Source organism: Prosopis cineraria, unplaced genomic scaffold, assembly GCF_029017545.1.
Source record: "Prosopis cineraria cultivar Desert tree isolate PC_DT_omini unplaced genomic scaffold, ASM2901754v1 PC171, whole genome shotgun sequence".
Lineage (NCBI taxonomy): Eukaryota > Viridiplantae > Streptophyta > Magnoliopsida > Fabales > Fabaceae > Prosopis > Prosopis cineraria.
In genome coordinates this window covers 21,351-47,375 of record NW_026555498.1, presented here as the reverse complement: position 1 = coordinate 47,375, position 26,025 = coordinate 21,351, and the positions used below count along the sequence as shown (strand labels likewise).

At 28.9% G+C, this 26,025-nt stretch overlaps 1 protein-coding gene across 1 annotated transcript; it reads right to left on the bottom strand.

Annotated features, from left to right (window-relative positions):
* Window positions 1–15,948: 15,948 nt before the first annotated feature.
* LOC129295696 (protein NRT1/ PTR FAMILY 7.2-like) lies at window positions 15,949–22,321 on the bottom strand. The gene is given in 6 exon segments (XM_054934240.1): window positions 15,949–17,092; window positions 17,314–17,662; window positions 17,665–17,866; window positions 18,188–18,405; window positions 20,448–20,580; window positions 22,241–22,321. Coding segments are annotated over 6 exon segments (1,779 nt in total). The 5' UTR covers window positions 22,271–22,321; the 3' UTR covers window positions 15,949–16,245.
* Between the last annotated feature and the right edge of the window lie 3,704 nt (window positions 22,322–26,025).

The following is a 26,025-nucleotide window of genomic DNA, read 5'->3' as shown; positions in this document are numbered from 1 at the left end:
ACCAAGTTGACAGAGCAAGAGCGTAAGAATGCTCTGATTCTTCACAGAGAAATAGCCCGATCACTTGCGAAGTCTCTGATTCTTTACCAAGCTTTGATTACGGACACGATTCTGTGCTCAGAGAAGCTAAGGCACGACGATGAACAACAAGATCTTCACAAATCAATGCTTCCAGACGAGTTGAAGTAGCAGAGACATTTGGGTGGAGAACAAATTTCAGAGAGATTCAACATTTTCAGGCATGTTTGGTCTCAACATAGTAACACGCGATATGAGTAAGGCGGAAGCAATTTTAAATGGCATAAGTTTAACAGTTATCAAATTTAACCGTCAAATATTATCTCACTATATGTGACAGTTAACTATATAACTGTCAAAATTATATAAAAAAAATTCAAAAAATTTCCTAATTTAAATATTATATTTTAAGTTTAACGGTTTTATATATAATCGTCAAATATATTGATTCATATATTTGATAGTTTTTGTTGAAAGTGTCAAATATTATTTTTCCCAGTTACCGCCTTTCCTTATTCAACGGATCTTTCAATAACCATCAAATATATATGCATCAAATATGCGTAATTCTTCTGTACTAGTGAGTATTTTTAATTTTTTTAAGGTATAATCATTATATTTTTTTAAAAGTACCCCTATTAAATAAATTATCTATATTTATTTTAGAGTGAAACACCCTATTAAATAGAGATAAATATAAAAAGATGGGGTTAGTTTAAAGACAAATAACTACTTTATTAGGGTGAAATTTAATTAAAAAATAATTAAAAACGGTTTGAATTATTAAAATAATATAATATATAATTATTTTTTAAGATTATCCTTCAGCTAAAATCAATCAATCTTCATTACCATTAATCTCTTTCTCTCTCTCTCACACACACACACGCACAAAATTTTTCTATACAAAACATCTAACAAAGGCATTTGTGGAAAAGAGGAATTTTATAATTTATACTATTAATTTTTTCTTACAAAATGTCCTTCATTTTGGACCAACACTAGTGATTAATTGTTTTGATTTTAAAAGGGCTTTGATTATACTCCCTCTCCGTTTTACAATAATTTTTTTTTAAGGTTAGTACATTCAAATTAAAAAAAAAAATAATATATAAATACCAAAAAGTAGGGCAACATTTTACCTAATTTGTCTCTAATTTATTCCCGTAAACCTGCGCCTCCTTTAGAATTGTTGTAGTAAATAGGGATAAAAAAGGCAAAATATTCATAAATGTTGCTTTGTATTTCTGAAAAGACTTACGATATGAACAAATTGTTTTCTATAGAAAGGCATATATGTGAAACAGAGAAAATATTTGAGAGTATCAATTTATTTATAAAATATCAAGAAAAGCTGAAATCAGAAAATGAAAGAAACTTCTATAAGTGCTCTTTGAATTGATAGACATGCATGCTTTGATCCTAGTGAGTTCTTGAAAACTCACTTAGCTAAATTTTGGAGAAAAAATAAAAATAAAGAAAATTATAAATATGAGAAGCGAAGATATATCAATGTATAGTATTAACTTTTCCTATCAATTTATTTTTCTTTTTTTGACCTTGAATAATACCTATCAAATTGCTAATGGAAACCAATGTCTGTGCCGACGTAAAAAAATTGATAAATTAGATTATTTAAAATTCTGGAGTAATGCAAATTGATCTGTCTGTATCTCATTCCACATCATTCTTTCTTTTTCTTTCATCATTTCTTTGTCACATTGGTTGTAACTTTTCTTGTTTCCATGATGAACTCAGCCAATGAAAGCAAAATCTTTCAACTTGGCTTTGAGGAGACAGTGATTGAAAAGAATCATATTATAAAAATAAGGACGTGCCTTTAATTTAAATTTTGTAGATGAAAGGAATCATGTTAAGAAAATTACATCTATTTAAGTTTTCCTAACAATACTGGAATTTAACTTGATATTATGAGATGTATGTGTAAAATAAAAGGCTCACAATTCTTACACACACATGTATGAGTGTATAGTCTAGTGGTGGCCTAAAAGAAGTAAATTTTAGGTGGGTGGTCTAAACTTAAAATTAAGATCCTAGCTATGCTTTTTTTCAAAAACATTATCTAATATTGAGTATTCTATTAAAAATTTAAATTTGAATTAAAAGATATAAATATATTGATTAGTACTTGTTAAATTTGTTAAATTTTTCTTAGTGATCACATTAATATCCATCTCTATTCAGTTCTATAAAGTGTAAACCTTACATGCAATTGAAAAATATCATGAATTTGTAGGAGATGCCTTTTTCGTTTCTATGGGAATTGAAAGGCGAACACCTCACAGTTGTTACTATTAGAAGAATGATGCCTGTGTCTTTAAACTTGTTCAGTGATCTGCCAAAAGAAATTATTGTGTTTCACTGGAATTAAGAAAAATTCTAAAATTCATTAATTCTGTTTAAAAATTTAATAAATTTTTAACTTTATCCATATTAACTATGTATAATTTTAAAATATATAAAACTCCTCTAAATTTTAAAGCAGTTGTACAAAACATCCTTATCTTTAAAAAGTTTAAAATTTTATAAATTGTATTATACTGTTATTTTTTTTAATTATCTTACTGACAGAAGTTGTCATGGCATCCTCATATTAAAAAAAGATATGTTCATAAAATCTAATGTAAGCTAATGATAACATAAAATATAAGAATAAAATTTTTATAAAATCTTTCATTGAATGCTACGTAAGCTGTAACATGTTTTTTTTAATATGACATCATGGCAGTTTTGTTAATAAAACAACTAAAAAATAATAGCATGGGATTGAAGTACATGGTAAAAAAACACGTTAGGAAGGCTAATTTTAAATTTTTAAAAGTGAGAGTTCTATGTAAATGTCTTAAAGTTTAGAAAAAATTTGTATATCTTAATATATTTTTTCTCCACAATATTTAATAAGAATATAATAAAAACTCATAATAAAAATTTAATGATACAATTTATAAATAGAATTAAAATTTTTTTCCTTTAACTTATAAATAAAATTAGAAGGAATGCTTTTGGTCCATACATGAATTCAAGATATTTATATCTTTTCAATCGAGCAATTTATTAGACAATTGCTGGTAACAAAGTGATAAGATCAACTCATCAAATGAAACTTGTCATCATCATATATTAGAATTAGCTACGAGACAAAAATTGGTGAAGACTTTTGAAAGTGCTTGACAGCAGTTTCCGTGGAAAATATAAGCAACTTGGTTTATTGATAAGATCAGTACGTAGACTCAAATGTTGATCCCAAGTTCCAATCACAAGCTTTGTTTTCTCATTTATGTTTATAATGTTAAAAAACATAGATAGGATTGATCAGAGTGATTATCATGCTGGCAGAATCAAATAGTATAACTTATAATGAATTTTCATCTAAAGAAGTCTCATCAAGTTTTAAAATAAGAGAAGAATAAGCTAAAAAGAAATTTTTTTAAAAATAAGTTATGATTTTTTTAGACTTGACAGTCCGAAATTGAGATTTTATTTTTCCCAAGTTTTCAACTCTTCCTTACCTCTAACGGTCCGAAATTGAGCTCCTAATGAAGCCATATAGTTTTTGTATACTTGAATGGTTTGTTATATTCAGTGTTTGCTTCATATATAAGTGCCTCTAATAACAAGACATATATCTATGATTAAAAGTTGTCAAAAGGTTTCACAAAATAAGATGTTACACTAAATATGGGATGCATTGTTTCAAGAAATCACGTGTACCATGGGTAAGGTGTCCACGTCAAAACAACACATATTTCCAAGTCAAACTCGAAAATCTATTAGACTTTGCTGATGTGTGTGTCTAAATAACTCATACTCATTAAATTATTATGTATTTAATTGCAAGATTCAGATTCAGAAAAAAAAAATCAAAGTGTAAAAAGATTTAAATAAGTTGAGTCCCAAAAATTTACCTAGGCCAGAGCATGTCTAAACAAGAAATAAAATCCCAATTACTTGAACCTTTAGGCCTGTTTGGTAGGAAAGAATGAAAGGTTGGACTTGGGATTGGTATTGGATAATGACTAAAAGGTAGAAGGGACAAGGGCATTGGGCTTTGGCCCTTAAAAAAAGGAAAAAAAAATAATTAGAGAAGGCCAAGTCACCTCCAATTCCTAGAGTTGATCATCCATGAGGTTCATATCGTTGGTGGGAAAAAAATGAAAGACAGAGATAAAAAACGCAACTGGATTTGTCACGAGCCGAAGTCTAAATGGGATAATTATGATCTGATCTCAATCTTAATTAGCTGAACCAGAGTGATTACAAATATAGAGAGAGTTAATGACTCTGACCACAACCACATGTATACAAGCACAATAGAAAGATAAACTTTTTTTATTGTTTCTATTAGAACCAATCTTGTTCAACAATTAATCAGGCACTAAATGTGAATACCTCTAGAGTGAGGATATGAATCTTAGTATTTGGGCTTAAAATGAAGTGTCAACTTCTTTTGTGAAGAACACTTAGAAAGTTAAAATTATTTAGAGTTAAACTGTATTTATGTTCTTGTACTTTCGTTCGAATAGTACTAGACACTTTTTACTAATAAGTGAGGTATTTTTTTCTCCTAAATCATTTCTTAGAGGAGTAAAAATCCCCTTCCATTAATGGATCATTGATGAAGGGGGATTTTTGCTCCTCTGAAAACTGGTTTATTTGAAAAAAAATATCTCACTTATTAATACAAGATACCCAATGCTCATCGAAAGAAAGTACCAAAAAAAAAATACTTTAACCTAAAAGTAAATATATGTGATTACTTTGATTTAAGCAATGATCACTTTTCTTCTGAGTTGTTCCGTTCTAGTCATTGCCAGAAGAAAAGTGGGTCATTACTTAAACCAAAGTAATCATAAATACTTATAACATTTGAATTTTAGTGAATAAAAAGTTTGTATAAGGAAAGTTATAATTGATTGTTTCATTATAGTTATTACCAATAGAAAGGTAGTTATTGCTTAACTAAAGTGATCACTAATATTTATTTATTTTTATTTTAGACAGAAATATTTTAATCATTTAAAAAAAATCATTGATATATAAAATTTTACCCACCAAAGGTTGCCGCTAAAAGATTTTAACAGTGACTTTTCACCATCAAAGAATTACCACCAAAAGTCTTATTGCTAATAGCTTTTGGTAGTGACTAACATAGTCGCCACTGAACCCGTTAGTGGCATATTTACATAGTGTTATTTACTTTAATTATTTCACTGCTTATAATTTTATCTTTAAATAGACATTTTCCTTTAATTGTTTGATAAAAATACTTATGGGTTTCTTTTCACTTTGATGTATGGTCCAAATTCAGTAAAAAGCATTTAACGTTCCGTTATCAACTTTGGTTGTGGCAAGTATAAGATAACTAAAACAAGTGATCAAGTGGCTTATACAATTAAGTATTCAAATTTTAAATATTATATATATGGACTTGAATGGTTACGAGAAGAGTTGAATTCTCTGTGAGAAAATGAGTCTGATTTTTGAAGTTAAAGTGTTGAAATTCTTCGGTTGTGACCTTTCTATTGCAATATCTTGCCCTAAATTCTGGGAAACTTAATAGCCAAAACAAGGCTTGTGTCTTTGAAATACATAATTCATGGAAAATATGAATAAAATAATAGAAGAAAATGATGAACAAGCTAAGCAGCAACTGGTACCCAAATTGCTGGAATTATTTTATTCAGTAAGTGAAAAATGATCATTCTGAGAGTGAATGGGGGAAAAAGAAATAATAAGCAAAGTTACATTTTAGAATCCAAACCTAAAAGTATTTTAAAATTACTTGGATTGGAATAATGCTGTGACTTATTTAATGAGGACAGTTAAAGTTAACTGGTTCAAATAAATTTATAACATCTAAATTTTAATTTTATTTTTTGAAAATAATGAAAATAAAATGTTTTCATTTTTAAATTTAATTTTTCAACATGAAGGTTTAAACTAATTAGATCGTTTATGTTAGGTTTAAATAATTTGAATTTTTTAGTCGAGCGACTTAAAAAAATTAAATTGAATTTAGTCCAAGTATTTTAAATTATTTAAAAAGAATTTAAATAGTTTGAGTTCTTAATAACTGAATTCCAAGTGTTATTAATATCAGTAATTATTTTAATTTAAATAATAATTAATTTTAAGAAATATAGTCGTTGCCAAAAGTATACTTTTAGCGGCAATAATTGTGGCTGCCAAAGGTAAAACTTTTAACAGCAAAATACTTTTGGCAATGATTAGAATGTATATTTTTGGTGGCAACTATGTTTGTCACCGCCAAAAATCATTAACGATCATACTTTTGATGGTAACTCTTTAGTGTCAAAAAATCATCTTTAGCGGCAACTTTTCAAAAGTCATTTTTTAATAGTGATATATAATTGACTTTCCCTCTCTTTTGATTTTTTGTTTTGTTTTTATTTTTGTCTAGAAGAGAAAAAGCTCTCAACTTCTCTTCAAAAGAGACGTGATTTAATTAATTTGAAGTGAATAAAGCTAATTAAAGTCATTTTCACTCACCGTTTCCACCAAGATTAGGGTGAATTTATGTGAAACATCGTTTTCAATGTATTCAAAGTCAAAAGGGTCCTATTCAATCAGTTTCCAAAATTAGGGCTTATCACTTCTATTTGTATAGTTTATTTGTTAACCTCCATATCTATATATATATATATATATATAATCACTCCTTGTAACTAAACCTTTCTTAATTTGTCTCTCAAATCTCATATTAATTTAATGCGTTAACTTGCCCAAGTTGTTTGTAATTATATAACAATAAATAAGCAGAAGCTAATGTCTCTTTCTGCTTATCACATAGCCAGTTTCTGACTCAGCATTTTGAATCTTTCATTCATATTTTGTGCCTTCTCTCTTGCATAAGCACATCTTGAACTAGAATGACGAGAATTTTTCTGGAAGAATTACATATAGGTTCCAGATGAGGAAATTAATTATTTACAAGTCTTGTCTGCATTTGAAATAATTGATTTTCTTATTATTTATGACCTGATTATTGTAATTCTCCCATTTTTTTATTCACCACAAAAACCAAGCGGTTTCATAAGTACCGTTGGAGCTTTTTTATCATCTGTTAATTAATCAAATGATTGGATGTTTGATTCTCAGTTTCTACGTATAGTGCACGCATTGTTGAAATGTGTTTATCTTTTATATATCCTGAACATTGAGTGAAATTAGTCTTTTGTAATATCTAAAATGGTGATCCAATGGCTATATAATAGATTATACATATATGAGCTAGCTATTAATTAGGAGATTATTAATTTTATTGATCTCCTAGCCATTGGATCAGAGAAATGAATCCAATTTCAAACATGAGTGAATATCACGATTTTGGACGAGATAAGATCCGATCCAAATTCCATCTTAGTTTTTTTTTTTAAAAAAGTGTATATATATATAACTTCCATTGAAAATATATAATTTCTCATACAGGCCACGTACAGTGTAAAAGAAATTTCAAGTATTAAAATATAGGGTTAAAAGATAATTTTATTTTTAAATTATAAGTTCAGGAGTATCTAGAACCTTAAAGTCAAATTTAGTGCAATATTCCCGTTTAATATTTAAAAATAGTGCAATATTGCCCCTATTTTAACAAAAATTAGTTTTGATTGTTAATTGACAAGAAAATTTTATAAAAAGGACCTCAAAAACAACAAAAAGGGCCTAGAAATTTAAAAATAAGTACTATATAAAAATTCTAATTTTTTGGTCCATTTTTTAGATTTTTTAGATTTTTTTATAATTTTTAGTGAATTAACGGTCAAAGTAAATATTTGTTAACAATAAAAGTGAAATTTTATTATTTCAAATTTTAAAGAAGAGAACATTGCACTAAAAATGAGTTTAAAGTTTCAAATACTCCTAAACTTATAGTTTAAAGGAAAATTTGTTGCTTAACTCACAAATATATACTTAATACTGCAGATTAATTTTTGAAAGGCAGACTAATTCGTAAATCAAGTCTGGTATTAATATAATGCGTATGCTGTATAGCTTTGATACACTTGAAGCGGAATGAAATATGGGAAATTGTTTGACTCAAATTTCGTATAACGGAATAGAAATGCTATAAGTAAGATTATTTAGAATATTATTAAAATATGAGAAAACATAAGTATTGGCCGTTATAATTTTTATCGGATTTTGCTTTCAGATCTTGCAGTTTTGTTCCAATATTTTCAATCTTTATAGAGACTAAAACCATTGAGGTCAACACTGAAATTATTGGGATTTGATGAGAAGCAAACATCACCCAATTTTTTTGAAACTATAAGGACCGAAAAAATTTCAAGAATTAAAAGCAAACCCAATGAAACCTTGATATCTATGATTTTGTTTTCCCTTAAAATATCAGTAATTTCATAACAAGTTTCTTGTATCGTTTTAAAAGAACTAGGATAAAATTTAAAAGGGAAAAGGACAATAAGGAACCCTAAGGTCATTAATTTTAATATAGGACTATAAAATATTGAAATCCCAATTAACTACCATGGTCCTTGCTTGAAAATTTAAAAAATGTGAATTGTCTTAAATGCCCCTCAGGAAAAAATCACTAAGTGAAATTAATAAATTTTCAAGTCACTTTTGTATATTTATAAGTGACTTTGAAACATTTTAAAAGTGAGTTTATTTTATACTTGAAAACATGATTTCTCATTTTCCAACTGATAATAACAATATCCACTTGTCATGATAGTAATTTTAACAGTGTCTTCTCTTTATTTTTCAAGTGGCAACTATATGTAAATAAACATAAAATTTGACAAGGCATTGTATTCATATTTTTTGGTAAAGTTAGTAAATTTATAAGTCACTTGTATATTCGTATGTGACGTTGGAACGTTTCAAAAGTTAATTTCTTTCATATTGAAAAATAATTTATTCCCAACTGTGATTACTTGTTTTTCCAACTAACATTAACAATATTCTCATGCCACAATAGTAATTTTGGCAATGCTATATATGTTTTAGTGTTTATTAGAGAGTAATTTTGTAAAATTATCATGGTATTGAAAACTAGACCGAACCGGCCAGGTCAACCCAAAAACCGGTGATCCGGTCCCTTGTCCAGTCTGGGTTTACTCTTAACTTGGTGAGGGAGTGAACCAGTGTAACCCGATCAACCCAGGTTCAACTCAGTATAACCTGGATAACCCGATGGGTTGACTGGGTTAATCGGGCTATTATTTTTTCAAACTTGTCCCCCCAAAATGACATCGTTTTTGATTTTTTTTTCATTTTTAATTTTTTAGAGCTCTGAGTTTGAAAATAAGATAATAAAAAAAAGTAAAATTGAAGTCAAAAAATGAAAAATTAGAGGCAAAGCATGCTAAGTTCAAAAATATAATATTTTATTATTGTTAGACTTTTGAGTGGTTGGATTTGATTGAATATTTTTATAATTAATGTCTTTTTATTTAAATTGTATTATTTTAATCATGACCGGTTTTGCTACCGATTCAACCCCAATTGAACTACTAACCCATGACCCAATACCATAACCGGTTTAATGACCGGTCCGGTTTTATGTACCTTAAAAATTATGCATGTTTGTTATTTCAAGTAAAGACAATGGTCTTTAATTGAGATTTTAATATTTTATGATCCTTAATTAAAATTAATAATCTTAGAAGGTCTTCAATTGTCGTTGTTCCTTGAGAAAATTATCAAATTCTCCAACTAGTGAGTTTTGAAAATAAAAAAAAACAAAGACCTCATTTAAAAAACATAAAAAGGTCTTTAATTGTCATTGTCCCTTGAGAAAATTATCAAATTCTCCAACTAGTGAGTTTTGAAAATAAAAAAAAAACAAAGACTTCATTTAAAAAACATAAAAAGCCAAATTCAAAGGTGACTAACCAACTAACTATGTAAATCAATTAATTAGTTCAACAAGAAAACAACGGATGAGATGCTATGAATCTCATATTTAGAGACGGCAATCTTGATCACCCATTACAGTCAATAATTCAAGACATTCAATCGTCTTTGATCTTCCTCTCTGACTTTAAGCTTCATCACTCTCACAGAGAAGGGATCGGATGTGCCGATATGATGGCCTGAGATGCTCACTACAGCTCCTTTTTAATCTCCTGCTATGATGTTATTCTTCCTGAATGTGCTTCTGCTATCATGAATGACAGAAACTTATTTCTTCACACTGTTTAGTTTTATTTTGTAATCAAGCTTTTGCTTGCCTTTTTTAATTAAAAAGAAAAAGAAAACAAAGGATGAATCTTTCAATATTATACTTCCTTTCAATTTGCTAATGAAAATGTTGTCCACGTTAGCCCAAAAAAAACAAACAAGAAAAAGTTGATATTTGAAATTAAAAATTCTGGAATCCAGCGAACCAATTTATCAGTAGTCTGTTATACGTATCCTAATCCTCATCGATCTTTGTTTTTCTTTATTTTTTCTTAATATCTTGATCTCATTTCTAGTTTTTGAATCTTAGTCGACGATTACAAAAGCTGTCAACTTGGTCTTGAGGAGACCCTTATTAATGCATGTGCTATAAATTTAATTCTCAAGTCATTTTCATTTTAATTATTATTATAATTAATAGACTTATAGTGAAGCAATTTGCTTTATGAACAGCTAATTTGATTCAAATAATATATATAATTTCTTGATAAGATCAGTAGCTCCTAATATCCCAAGCCCAAATCATATAAGCTTGTTTTGTAAAATGTGTTTATTATATTCATAACACGCCATCACCAATGCGATAATGTTTTTATTTTTCTCCTTTGTGGTGGTCTTCGAAAGGGAACTTATAATATATATATATATATATATATGTATGTATGTATGTATGTATGTATATATTAAATTACAACATAAAATTATATTTTTGTCTCATATTTCCGAGGTTTTCGTTTGTTCGGAGATGAGAGTCGTATGTTTTTTTTTTTTTTCTGTTTATTCATTTTCCAGATCCATGCTTTTCCCCAATAAAATATCAGTCTGGTCCCAAGCCTGTTTCGATTATTAGTTAAAAACGTCCAATCATAGAATCGGCCAAGGTGAAAACCAACAGAACAGGTAGGTAAAGAGGTTGAACCAGTCCAGCTATTTTTAAATTTTTTAAATTCATATTTATACCTTTTAAGTAAATAAAAAAATATGAACATATATGTGAGAAATATGTTTATAGAATATGTTTATATATATTCCCTCATTAAAAAATATAAGGTATTTTTTTGAGAGGTTGAGTGTTAGAAACTATAAGTATTTTTAATTTTTTAAGGTGTAATTATTATATTTTTTTAAAGTACCTCTATTAAATAAATTATCTATATTTATTTTAGAGTGAAACACCCTATTAAATAGAGATAAATATAAAAAAATAGGGTTAGTTTGAAGATAAATAACTACTTTATTACGGTGAAATTTAATTAAAAAATAATTAAAAAAGGTTTGAATTATTAAAATAATATAATATATAATTATTTTTTAAGATTATCCTTCAGCTAAAATCAATCAATCTTCATTACGATTAATCTCTTTCTTTTACACACACACACACACACACAATTTTTTTACACAAAACATTTAACAAAGGCATTTGTGGAAAAGAAGAATTTTATAATTTATACTATTTTTTCTTTTACAAAATGTCCTTCATTTTGGACCAACACTAGCGATTAATTGTTTTAATTTTAAAAGGGCTTTGATTATACTCCCTCCATTTTACAATAAATTTTTTTTAAGGTTAGTAAACTCACATTAAAAAAAATATAATATATAAATACCAAAAAGTAGGGCAACATTTTACCAAATTTGTCTCATTTATTCCTGTAAACCTGCGCCTCCTTTAGAATTGTTGTAGTAAATAGGCATAAAAAAGGCAAAATATTCATAAATGTTGCTTTGTATTTCTAAGAAGACTTATGATATGAATAAATTGTTTTCTATGGAAAGGCATATATGTGAAACAGAGGAAATATTTGAGAGTATCAATTTATTTATAAAATATCAAGAAAAGCTGAAATCAGAAAATGAAAGAAACTTCTATAAGTGCTCTTTGAATTGAGAGACATGCATGCTTTGATCCTAGTGAGTTCTTGAAACCTCACTTAACTAAATTTTGGAGAAAAAATAAAAATAAAGAAAATTATAAACATGAGAAGCAAAGATATATCAATGTATAGTATTAACTTTTCCTATCAATTTATTTTTCTTTTTTTGACTTTGAATAACACCTATCAAATTGCTAATGGAAACCAATGTCTGTGCCGACGTAAAAAAATTGATAAATTAGATTATTTAAAATTCTGGAGTAATGCAAATTGATCTGTCTGTATCTCATTCCACATCAATCTTTCTTTTTCTTTCATCATTTCTTTGTCACATTGGTTGTAACTTTTCTTGTTTCCACGATGAACTCAGCCAATGAAAGCAAAATCTTTCAACTTGGCTTTGAGGAGACAGTGATTGACAAGAATCATATAGTAAAAATAAGGACGTGTCTTTAATTTAAATTTTGTAGATGAAAGGAATCATGTTAAGAAAATTACATCTATTTAAGTTTTCCTAACAATACTGGAATTTAACTTGATATTATGAGATTTATGTGTAAAAGAAAAGGCTCACAATTCTTACACACACATGTATGAGTGTATAGTCTAGTGGTGGCCTAAAAGAAGTAAATTTTAGGTGGGTGGTCTAAACTTAAAATTAAGATTCTAGCTATACTTTTTTCAAAAACATTATCTAATATCTAGTATTCTATTAAAAATTTAAATTTGAAGGTAAAAGATATAAATATATTGATTAGTACTTGTTAAATTTGTTAAATTTTTCTTAGTGATCACATTAATATCCATCTCTATTCAGTTCTATAAAGTGTAAACCTTACATGCAATTGAAAAATACCATGAATTTGTAGGAGATGCCTTTTTCGTTTCTATGGGAATTGAAAGGCAAACACCTCACAGTTGTTACTATTAGAAGAATGATGCCTGTGTCTTTAAGCTTGTTCGGTGATCTGCCAAAAGAAATTATTATGTTTCACTAGAATTAAGAAAAATCCTAAAATTCATTAATTCTATTTAAAAATTTAATAAATTTTTAACTTTTTCCATATTAACTATGTATAATTTTAAAATATATAAAACTCCTCTAAATTTTAAAGCAATTGTACAAAACATTTTTATCTTCAAAAGTTTAAAATTTTATATATTGTATTATATTGTTACTTTTTTTTAATTATCTTACTAAGAGAAGTTGTCATGGCATCCTCATATTAAAAAAAGATATGTTCATAAAATCTAATGTAAGCTAATAATAACATAAAAAATAAGGATAAAATTTTTATAAAATCTTTCATTGAATGCTACGTAAGCTGTAACATGTTTTTTTTAATATGACATAATGGCAGTTTTGTTAATAAAACAACTAAAAAATAATAGTATGGGATTGAAGTACATGGTAAAAAAAAAAACGTTAGGAAGGTTAATTTTAAATTTTTAAAAGTGAGAGTTCTATGTAAATGTCTTAAAGTTTAAAAAAGTTTTCTACATCTTAATATATTTTTTCTCCACAATATTTAATAAGAATATAACAAAAACTCATAATAAAAATTTAATGATACAATTTATAAATAAAATTAAAATTTTTTTCTTTTAACTTATAAATAAGATTAGAAGGAATGCTTTTGGTCCATACATGAATTGAAGATATTTATATCTTTTCAATCGAGCAATTTATTAGACAATTGCTGGTAACAAAGTGATATGATCAACTCATCAAATGAAACTTGTCATCATCATATATTAGAATTAGCTACGAGACAAAAATTGGTGAAGACTTTTGAAAGTGCTTGACAGCTGTTTCCGTGGAAAATATAAGCAACTTGGTTTATTGGTAAGATCAATACGTAGACTCAAATGTTGATCCCAAGTTCCTATCACAAGCTTTGTTTTCTCATTTATGTTTATAATGTTAAAAAACATAGATAGGATTGATCAGAGTGATTATCATGCTGGCAGAATCAAATAGTATAACTTATAATGAATTTTCATCTAAAGAAGTCTCATCAAGTTTTAAAATAAGAGAAGAATAAGCTAAAAAGAAATTTTTTTAAAAATAAGTTATGATTTTTTTAGACTTGACAGTCCGAAATTGAGATTTTATTTTTCCCAAGTTTTCAACTCTTCCTTACCTCTAACGGTCCGAAATTGAGCTCCTAATGAAGCCATATAGTTTTTGTATACTTGAATGGTTTGTTATATTCAGTGTTTGCTTCAAATAAATATAAGTGCCTCTAATAAAAAGACACATATCGATGATTAAAAGTTGTCAAAAGGTTTCACAAAATAAGATGTTACACTAAATATGGGATGCATTGTTCCAAGAAATCACGTGTATCATGGGTAAGGTGTCCACGTCAAAACAACATACATTTCCAAGTCAAACTCGAAAATCTATTAGACTTTGCTGATGTGTGTGTCTAAATAACTCATACTCATTAAATTATTATGTATTTAATTGCAAGATTCATATTCAGAAAAATAAAATCAAAGTGTAAAAAAATTTAAATAAGTTGAGTCCCAAGAATTTATCTAGGCCAGAGCATGCCTAAACAAAAAATAAAATCCCAATTACTTGAACCTTTAGGCCTGTTTGGTAGGAAAGAATGAAAGGTTGGACTTGGGATTGGTATTGGAAAATGACTAAAAGGTAGAAGGGACAAGGACATTGGGCTTTGGCCCTTAAAAAAGGGGGGGAAAATATCCAGAGGAGGCCAAGTCAACTCCAATTCCTAGAGTTGATCATCTAGGAGGTTCATATCGTTGGTGGAAAAAAATGAAAGACAGAGATAAAACACACAACTGGATTTGTCACGAGCCAAAGTCTAAATGGGATAATTATGATCTGATCTCAATCTTAATTAATTGAATGAGAGTGATTACAAATATAGAGAGAGTTAATGACTTTGACCACAACCACATGTATCCAAGCACAACAGAAAGCTAAACTTTTTTTATTGTTTCTATTGAAAGCAATCTTGTTCAACAACTAATCAAGCACTAAATGTGAGTACCTTTTAGTGAGGATTTGAATGTTAGTATTTGGAGTTAAAATGAAGTGTCAACTTGTTTTGCAAAGAACACTTAAGAAGCTAAAATTATTTAGAGTTAAAATGTATTTATGTTCTTGTACTTTCATTCAAGGAGTACTAGGCACTTTTGTACTAATAAGTGGGTCCAATTATACAACAGTTGTTTCGAGAAAATTGTTATATAATTTATTGAGAAGTACATAGGACTAATAATTGGAACAAACTCTATAATGATTATTTGTAAATAACTATTATATATACATCAACTATATAGCAGTTAAAAGGTGTGATATAGTTTCTTCTAGACTATATATCGTGAGAATATATAGCAATTCAAAACTATTATATATTAACAAAAATAATTGCTATATAAATGCTGTTTTTTAGTGATATAAACTCCAAACTTTGAATAGAGACAATGAGGTGAGGATCAAATTAACCTCCCTAATCCCTAATCCCAACTTTCTAATCGATCTAAAGTTTTGCCCTTTGTATACACATTAGGGTCACTAATTAACAAGTGATTAATGCCTAATCACCTCTAATATTCTCACCACTCATCTAATCTGCTTTATTAGTTTGTTTAAAGTTATCTTTCCCTCATTACTCTTAACATTTTGCTCGACTAAGGTTAATTGTAATAATATAATTATATAACCTCCTTGGGTTTAACCCTTAAAATACTACTTTAGATGAGCTTGTTACTGTATGTGATCGACTCTTTCCACATAAAAGACTGTGCTGATTTCATTCTAGCTAATTTATCATTTCATATTCCAATTATAATTTTCAAGTAGAAACCTCAAAAATCTACTCATCCATGAATAAAGTAGCTAGTCACATATATATATATATATATTACATGAAAATCCAATAATAGAACAATCCAAACCAAAATATTCCGAACCTTGTCAAATAGTGCATAGATTAATATAAACCACTCCATCTAAAATGCATAACTTATACATTTTGCTCCACATAGAGAAATGAAGAAAAAAACATTCCCCTTGTTTCATAGCATGTAATCACACATTTCCTCTAACACAAATATAATACAACAGTCTATCACTAATTTTTCAAAATGCAATCAATATATTGTCTCATGAGATCCAAAATCCCTAGACCTTGAGCTCTGGGTTGATGTCTTCTTCATTCCTTTCGTCAAATATGACAGGCCTATACCACCTAGCACAAGCAATGTAAACCGCAAAATCTATTGCTGTAAATGCTGCTAAAAGGTAATAAAATCTGTCCAAGTGTCCCATGTTGAGATTTCCTGGGATCCATCCTGGGCTCTCACCTCTCTGAGAAATCTTCATAACAATGGCAACAATCAAACTACTGACATAGTTTCCTAGTGACATTGAAGTCATGCAAAGCGCACTTCCAAAACTCTTCAATCCATCAGGTGCTTGTCCATTGAAGAACTCTAATTGACCAACATACATGAATACCTCTGAAGCTCCAATAAGCACATATTGTGGTATCTGCCAGAAGATGCTTAATGAACTTGACACTTCATTTGTAGCGTTCTTTAACCTAAAATGCTCTACCAATCCTGCTGAAACCATGGCCATCATTGCTATGATGAGTCCGATTCCCATCCTTTGCAACTCAGTGAGTCCTTTGTTGTTCTTGCGGGCCACCAAAGGGTTAAGAGCTCGCCGGTAAATGAAGATGAAGGCGGCGACACTGAGAATGTCAAAGCATGACATGCTCGCTGGAGGAATTTTGAAAGATGAAGAAATTCTAGTGTCCATTGCTGCACCTTGTTCTACGAAAATCGATGCCATTTGAGTGAAAACAACAGAGTAGATTATAGTGCATAGCCAGATTGGTAGTAGTCTTAGTATGCATTTTACTTCCTCAACTTGAGTCACTGTGCAAAGATGCCATGGACTGAAGTTATTGTCTTCCTTTTCGCTAAACTCTTCAGGCGTTTTAAATGCTGCTCTATCCAAGAATCTGATCACATGGATGTAGATATATTTTTAGTAACTTTTTTAAACGTAAACTATTGATTGAGCTAGGCTGAACAAAATAAAAAATTCTTGGTAATCTTCCTTGAAAGAAAGTACATACCGTCTTTATTAAATACTATCAACAACATCCGTGTACAAAGAAGTGTGTGTGTGTGTGTGTGTGAACTTGACTAATTAAATTGATGAAATTAACCGGTAACATACCTAAATCCTTCAGTGTGGAGTATCTTTCTTCCTCCCTCGGAATATTCTTCAACTTCAAAAAGCTTGTCTTCACTAGACCCCATGCTGACCTTACATTTTCTTATTGCAGCAACAAAAACTTGGCAAAATCTAGGAAGTGGATTCCCTCCTGGCTTAAAGTACCTATACCTCGTAGTGCCACAAAGGAACAAGATCAAGCCAAGACTAGCAGATCCTGCTGAAGCCCAAAACCCTAGAGTCCACAAAGCATCGTTCTCAAAATAACCCAATATTGTGTTGGAAAAGAGCGATCCTAGATTGAGAGCCAAATAGAAGTAGCTGAAGAATGCTATCTTTGAGTGTCCTTCTTTTGGTCGGCTTCATCGAACTGATCAGCACCAAACGTTGCAATGTTGGGCTGGTATCCTCCATATCCTAGGGCTACTAGGTATACTGAGAGGTAGAACAAAGCTTCTTGGAAGACCGAATGGGATCCACAACTGAGTTGTTCGTCTCCACAACCACTGGGGCTAAGTAAAAATTTGTAGGATGTGAGAGATAACAAGCCAAGACCCTGTCATGTATAAAGTTATCGTCAACACAAAAATATGGTATGTAATAGATAATATGTTGTCTTAAATGTATTCAACCGGGCTTTGAATATTATTATTTCCCATGTTGTGGCAACTACAATTCTTGCATGCATGTGCATATGATTACATGGAGAAAGGGATTGGTTCCTCACAACTTGACAAACTAAAGTTTGAATCCTCACTGGAAGAGATTCTCACTTTTGACACATGGAGAAGTGTCTTGAATAGAATTGGTTCCAGTAATATGAGATACATGTGTGCTATAAAAGAAATTATTATTTAAATACATATTTCAAACTTACAAAAACTAGGATGGCTTGGAAGACAGCACAAGTCCTATACCTTCCCCAGTATGAATCACTGAGGAAGGCTCCGACAAGGGAACACATATAGACAGTTCCAGTCCACTTGCTTACGTTGTTGGCTGCGTCTGCGTTGTCTTGTCCCATAACCCTCGTCAGAAACAACACTAAATTCACTGCCACTCCAAAAAATGCTAAAGTTGCCAGCCCTTGATTCACTGCATCGTGTAAATAATTATCAGACTAATACTTAATTATTTTTATATATGCTTTAATTTATGGGAATATCAATTTTGTGTATACCATGATTTTTTTTTTGTTTGGCCTGAGTGTATACCAGGATTTGATAGATACTGAATCCATTTGTTCAAATAATGAGCCGAAAAATACTTCGGCCTTTATACTTGCCAGTTACCACACTTTTTTTTTTAATAATAGTGTGTGTATTCTACAAATTAATCTACTATTTCAAGCCGTATGAATCATAACATACATTCGGCTTTGTGCATATCTTTATTCAATTTTTATTCTTATTATATCTCTCAACTTCTTGACTATTTATATTTGAATTTTGAATTGTTTCTAAAAAGTAATAAATTTAAAACACGTAATTTAGACTATTCATGTCAATACTAAATGGTCCAGCTGTACGTCAAATTATTTAAAAAGATATAAATGTAATTTTCATACAATGACAAGAACAAATTCGAAAATCATTTAAACTTTAAGGACCTAATTACAAAATTTAAATTATAAAGATAAAATTAAAAATTTAATGTAATTATGGGCACTATCTAAAAGAATATTTTTGTCTATCACTTAGTTGAAATAATCTAGTAGGTTATTAAATTTTAACCCTTCTGTTCAACTAGATTATCTATTTATGTTACAGATTTTTAACAACTTAATTCTTGTACAGTGAACAGAATACATATTTACTATATAATTTGTTAATAATTTCATCTCAATTTTCTAATCAGAATTCAAGAAAGTGGGTTAGGTGGATGAGGTTGACTAATTAAAGAACCGATTTAGTTATCTTTCAATTGATTCCTTGATTAATTACATCATGTAACACGATTGCAATCTGCCAACATATCCATACAACTTTTCTGCAGTGCTAATAAAACTGAGTTATTTATGTTGTTAAGAATTGTTTTCAATTTTAAAATAAAAATAAAAATGTTATTTAAATAAATGTTTTGGAACTGAGTTATTTAAATAATTTTTAAAATTGATCTTATATATCTTTTTTATTTTTCAAAAAAATAAAATAGAAAAGTAACATAATTGTTTTTTTTTCAACACACTACATTTAGTTTGTGAAAATTATCACCATCAACTCCCATGGCTATGGCTTGCTATCATCCACCACAAGCATTCTGCCAATTTCCACCGGCCACCACAATTGACTGTCCTAGTCAATCAACATCCATTAATCACCATTATCAACCACCTCCACGGACCGTCACCATTAGCCACTATCACTATCTATTTATCATTAGGCATCGCCAACTAACTACCACAAGCTACCATCATCTGCCACTATCAACTGCATACTACCAACAATCATCACCATTGGTTGTCATTGTCGACCACAACTACCATCAGCCATTATTGTTGACAACTCCAGCCACTACTATAACTAGTCATTCGCTACTTCAGCTAGCAACCAATGATAGTCAACTACTATTATAGGCCATCATACTGCCAATAATTGCTATCTCCCAAATAATTAAATATACATTTTTCACTTTTTTGGAAAAAATAAAAATAGTTTACAAAATAGTTTTTAAAAATGCAACAATATGTAATTTTCATGATTTTGATTTATAGTATTTCAACAAATGCTTTTTAAATAAATTTTTTGTTTTTTTGAAAAAATCACAGTTAAGAGATTGTCTTTACTTTAGATTCTATATTCTTTAAAAAAATAAAATTAAAAAGATGTAAATCTAGACCATTCAAATTAGTTCTGAATGGTTTAGAGGCAACGAGCTCTCAATGCTCAGCTGTATGATGAACATTGAGGCTGGTTCGGTCATCTGTACGTTGTGCCACATCACATATATACACAGCTCTAACACACGGTGTTGAAGATTCTGTATCAGATGACATCACAAAATAATGATGGTAATAGATCATAATAAAAAATAAAAATCTTCACAACAGCTAGGTTTGGAATAAAATCCTGGAGATTCCACTAAATCAGAATCCACTTTATTATATTACTATTAATTAATTAGAAATAATTAATTACCTAGGATTAAATATCCCGACCCCCAAGTTCCTGTTCTTGCTCTGCCTGCAGGATTCCCATGCCAATCAGTGGATCCATCTAATGTGTAATCCTCAACCTCCTTCGTCCTTTCATCCATAACAGTTTCAGACACCTGAATAAATAAATAAACATGATGATTTAGATTCACAACTTTGAATAATATGTGTTTAATACGATTCTGAACAGAGATATGCTCCATGAGCGTCTCATGTATATGCAAGAAAAAACGAACAAACATATCTCTCTGATTTCTTTTTGAATCAGAGAATATTAACACATGAACTTCGAAAGATGGAATATCTGATCGATCTCCACTGACATAACATAACTAATAAGTAAAAGATTTTCTTTTTGGTATATTTCTTTTTATAGCAAGTTAGCAACGTCTCAATTCAGTAAGGGTTGGTTTGCTTCTTGCTTTTGAAAATAGTTTTCATTCTTTTAAAATAACAATATAAAAATATATATTTTTTGGCCTGTAAATCAATTAATGTACACTTTGCCCTAACAATTAATATAACTATGGCATGATGAGAGAGTTATTCTAAGAATTTATGGAAATGAATTAATAAAAAAAATTAATCCAGACTGTGTGTGTGTGTGTAGTTATTGATTATTGATAAAGTTCGAGTCCAAATCAACCAAAAGCAAAGAACATCACGTCGTCTTGTTTTTGGCGTGAAACCAGTTATAAAGCTGATGATGAAATGAAGGTGTCGTTTAAAGAAAGACAAAAACCAAACGCACAATCTTCTTGCTTTTTATTGATTCAAAGAAAGTGGAAAGTTAAAGCTTTTGTTGTTTCGTAGAAGCATAGTAAATTAGCATTTTGGAGATATAATAAACAAATCCTTGTACAATTAATCTTCAAGTAAGGTAAGGATGACAAGTTAATTAGATTCAATCTGCAAATAGTAAAACTATATATCTCATAATCAATTAAGTAAACTCAACTTTTTTAAATAAAAGTGAAATATATATATATATATATAGAGAGAGAGAGAGAGAGCAGTTGTTTATAAATAATATATAACATAATATATATTCCTGTTGGAAGAGGCGTCCACATTTAATATCAATCATATCTTGAATAAAATTTTCTTCAATATAAAGATACCTATGAGTAATAAAAATAAATAAATAGTGTAACTTTTTTATATTTTTAATTTCTGTATGATGGATGGAAAAAATTAATTATAAAAAAACAAAGCCTAATGCCGAAAGGTCGAGAAAGTGAGTGACCTGATGACAAGGGAATTGTTAAGTCAAGCCCTACTGAATAACAACTATAAATGACAATCAGGGCATCAAAAATTTTTGTAGGGTAAATTTCACTATCTACTACAGGGGAAAAAAATAATCTACAAGCTAAAAACGCTCCTAAATCGAGTGGCAAAATTTACAGTGGCGGTTTTATAAGAAGCGCTCTAGCTTTAGGTCAAGTGCACTCTGACAGGCAATTGAAATTGAAATTATATCGAAACGTTGTATCGAAACTTTTCAATACAAAAATGCTGTCATGTGTAGAGAAACTTGAGACTCAGATTGCATGCATATTTTAAAAAAAAAAAATAAAGCTCGAGACTCAGAGACACTTGATCAAAGGAATATATCAGATAAAAAACCATGCATAGTCGATGCATGTTCATATCTCTCTGTGCGCGCGCGTGTTTATATTCATGCATGCTTGACAAAGTAAATAAATGCAAATGAAAAAGAAACGAATAACAGGATTTATATAGAAATTAGAATATCTAGACTTAAGAACTGACCTGTTTGAATAAATTACTTAAGCAACCCATTATGAATTAATTAAGTTGGGTTCTTGCTATGAGATCGATCACAACGAAGAAAGAAGAAGAAGAAGAAGAAGAAGAAAAGATAGAAGAAGAAGAAGAGAAGAAGAAGAAGAATAATATTTCTGAGCTGATCACATTAAGAGCGAAAAAATATATGTGGAGGAAAAAGAGAATCTTCAAGCGATCGATCTTGTTGATCATGAATACGGAGAGCAAGGGCCTTGTGGGTGAGTGTGCATATATGGAGGTTTGGATGAGATTAACCGGACGCTAAGACATACACGTGGAATTGGTCAAGAAAAAAGATTTACACGGCGAGTTCTTTAGGAGACAAACAAGTTGACGAGGAGGACCATACTATACATGGATGTAGTGTGAGGTGTTAAATTTTTTATATTAAATATGCTTAAGGATGGTATATTCTATCAAAATAGCTTAAGTCATTTTGTTAAATACTTCCTAAACTTATATATCCATAATTTTTTAATTTTTTTTGCCTGTGCTTGTACTTTTTTTCAGTCTCGAAAGCCTCAGGTCTATTCATTCTTTTCTCCTTTTTCTTCTTCTTCTCTCTTTCTTTTCTTTTTTAAATGTCTTGTTGTATTTTTTTCATCTTTCATTTCTTTCATTTCTGTTCCTTTTTTTCTCTTTATTTTTTTTTTTTTGCCCCCCAATTGAATGGCTCATAATACCATGTTAAATTTCTTATATTAAGTATGCTTAAGGATAGCAAACTCTATCAAAATAACTTAAGTCATTTGATTAAATATTTCCTAAACTTATATATCTATGATTTATTTTTAATTTTTAGATGTGTGATTTCTTTTTATATCTTAATATGAAGGATCCAGATAGTGAATGAAACGTGAAATAGTTTGAACACTTTTTTTTTTGTTGGGGAAGATCTTTTACGTAGTGAGATCATGCATCATTAAAACTTTGGCTAGCTGGACTTGATATCGATATCTTCTTTTTCTTTTTTCTTTGTGCCAGCTGACATCGACGTGTTTCAATATATAAAATGAATTTTATTTTCAGGAAATATGGCGGATAAAGGGGGTGGGGTCAGGAAATAATGTGGTGTTTTGGTAACATTTAACAAGAGTGGATGAATAATTTAAAAAAAGTTGATGATATTGTTTTTTTTTAATTGGAATGAGGAAGGTCACAGATAGTACAAATGATAATAATTAAGTCATGTTAGCATTCAAAAAGTTTCTACACTTTAGAAATAGCTTCTATAAAATCTTAATATAAAAGCTATCACTAAGCGCTTGACATGCGAGCCAATCTATGTAATTATTGTTGCCTTTTTTTTAAAACATAATTAAAAGTAATCATCTAATCTCCTATAATAAGATATTTAATATTTGTGATGGTTGCAGTGAGAGAGTGGTTGTTATTGAAATTACGGTGAGTCAGTGAAGGAACTTCAAGAGAGTTAGAGTAAACATTAATTTTAAAAAACTTATTTTTCTATCAAAGGTTGAGTCTTTCAAAGATATCCAAAATTTCAGCAACAGTGTTGAAATAATAGTTAAGGTATTAGAAAAAGCTTGTCGTCCAATTCTCTTTTTGATCATGAATGATACCTCTACAGGCGATATTTGTTGGACATATTTTTAATTAGCTAGATTTCTGGCATTGAAAGAACATGTCATATTCATTACGGACCCATTAGTGGCATATTTACATAAAAGCAAGACTTATATACTTAATTTTATATATTTAATTTAATATATTTATATTCAATTAAATTATGATATGTAAATCTTAATATATTAGTTTAATCAATAATAAAAATTTATTATAAAATAAATAATTTATAAAATATCTATATATTTAATTTAATTGAATACAATCACATTAACTATATAAATTTTCTCCCCTGTATAGTGTTATTTACCTTTTTTTTACTGTTTATTACTTCTCTAATATTTATCTCCGAGGAGATTTTATTTGGACAGAGAGGATTTTGACTTTGATTTTGATTTTGAATATCAAGTGGTCGGGATTTGTGCTCACACTACCTAATAAATGAATCACATTATTCGTGAGTTAATTATGAGTGCAGGCTTCTAGAATTTTTATATTATATGTAAATACATGTGTTTATATCTGTTTAAATTAATTAAAATCAAACCTAACATCACCATATCTTAAAATTTAGTTGGTAAGAGCTTTGAGTTTCGAGCTATGGAAACGCATGGAAATTTTTTTTGGGGGGGGGGGGACCTATTTAGTGATGAATCTAGAGTGAAAGTTATATGGGGGCTAAAATTCAATTTCAAATTTGTTTAAAAAAAGAAAACACATTAAAGGACAATAAATTAAATATGGTCCTTGCTCCCATGTAAATCCGTCCTTGGACGCATTACGTTATATTTTATTAAATTTTATTTGTTTTATTTAAAAAGAAAAGGATGCAGAGTTTTGCTAATAATCTTTCAATCTACAAGTAATATATATACACACAAACTCCCTCCATTAAGAAAATATGAATGTTTTTTGAGAATTTGGACATTAAAATTGTACGACATTTTTAATATTTCATAGTATACTGTATGCACTTTTTTTCAAAAATATCCCTAATAAATATATCACATTATATTTATTTAAAGTGAAATACCTTATTAATAAGGGTAAAATAAAAAGATAATATTAATTAAAAATAACTAACTACTTTATTGAAATTTAGTTCGATTAAAAATATTTTATATTTTTAAATAGGAAAAACTATGAACCAGACATGGGCAGTCAAAATTAAGTATGGCTTGTTGACCAAAAAAAAAACAACACGAAGTGCTTAAGCTCATATTTTCAGAGAAACCATATCCATGTCAAGAACAATTTATCCATCAAACAAAAGAAGTAAAGATATCAAATTAGACATTTTCCTTTATTTGTTTGAAAAAAGGTTTCTTTTCACTTTGATGCATGGTCCAAATCAAGTAAAAAGCATTTAACGTTCCGTTATCAACTTTAGTTGTGGAAAGTATAAGATAACTAAAACAAGTGATCAAGTAACTTAATATAATTGGCAAAAAAAAAAGTAACTTATATAATAAGTTTTCGAATTTTAATATTATATATACACGGACTTGAATGTAGGAGAAGAGTTGAATTCTCTGTGAGAAAATGAGTCTGATTTTTGAAGTTAAAGTGTTGAAATTCTTCGTTTGTGACCTTTCTATTTCAATATCTTGCCCTAAACTCTGGGAAATCTAATGCCCAAAGCAAGGCTTGTGTCTGCATAATTCATGAAAAATATGAATAAATAATAGAAGAAATGATGAACAAGCTAAGCAGCAACTGGTTCAAATAAATTCATAATATCGAAATTTTATTTTTATTTTTTGAAAATAATGAAAATAAAATGTTTTCAGTTTTACATTTAATTTTTTAATTACCATGAAGGTTTAAAATAATTAGATCGTTTACGTTAGGTTTAAATAATTTGAATTGTTTTTAATCAAGCAACTTAAAAAAATTTAAATTGAATTTAATCATTGAACTACAAGTATTTTAAATTATTTAAAAATAATTTAATTGAATTTAAATAGTTTGAATTTTTAATCACAAAACTTTAAATGCTATAAATAGCAATGACTACTTTAATTTAAATAATATTATTTTTTTGATAATAATTAAAATGGGACGACAATTTGGGAGCATTATAATCATTTTATAAAAGATATTAACGCCATAAAGATCTGAAAAGAATTAAGAGAAATTATCACATTTTGTGTGAACTCATT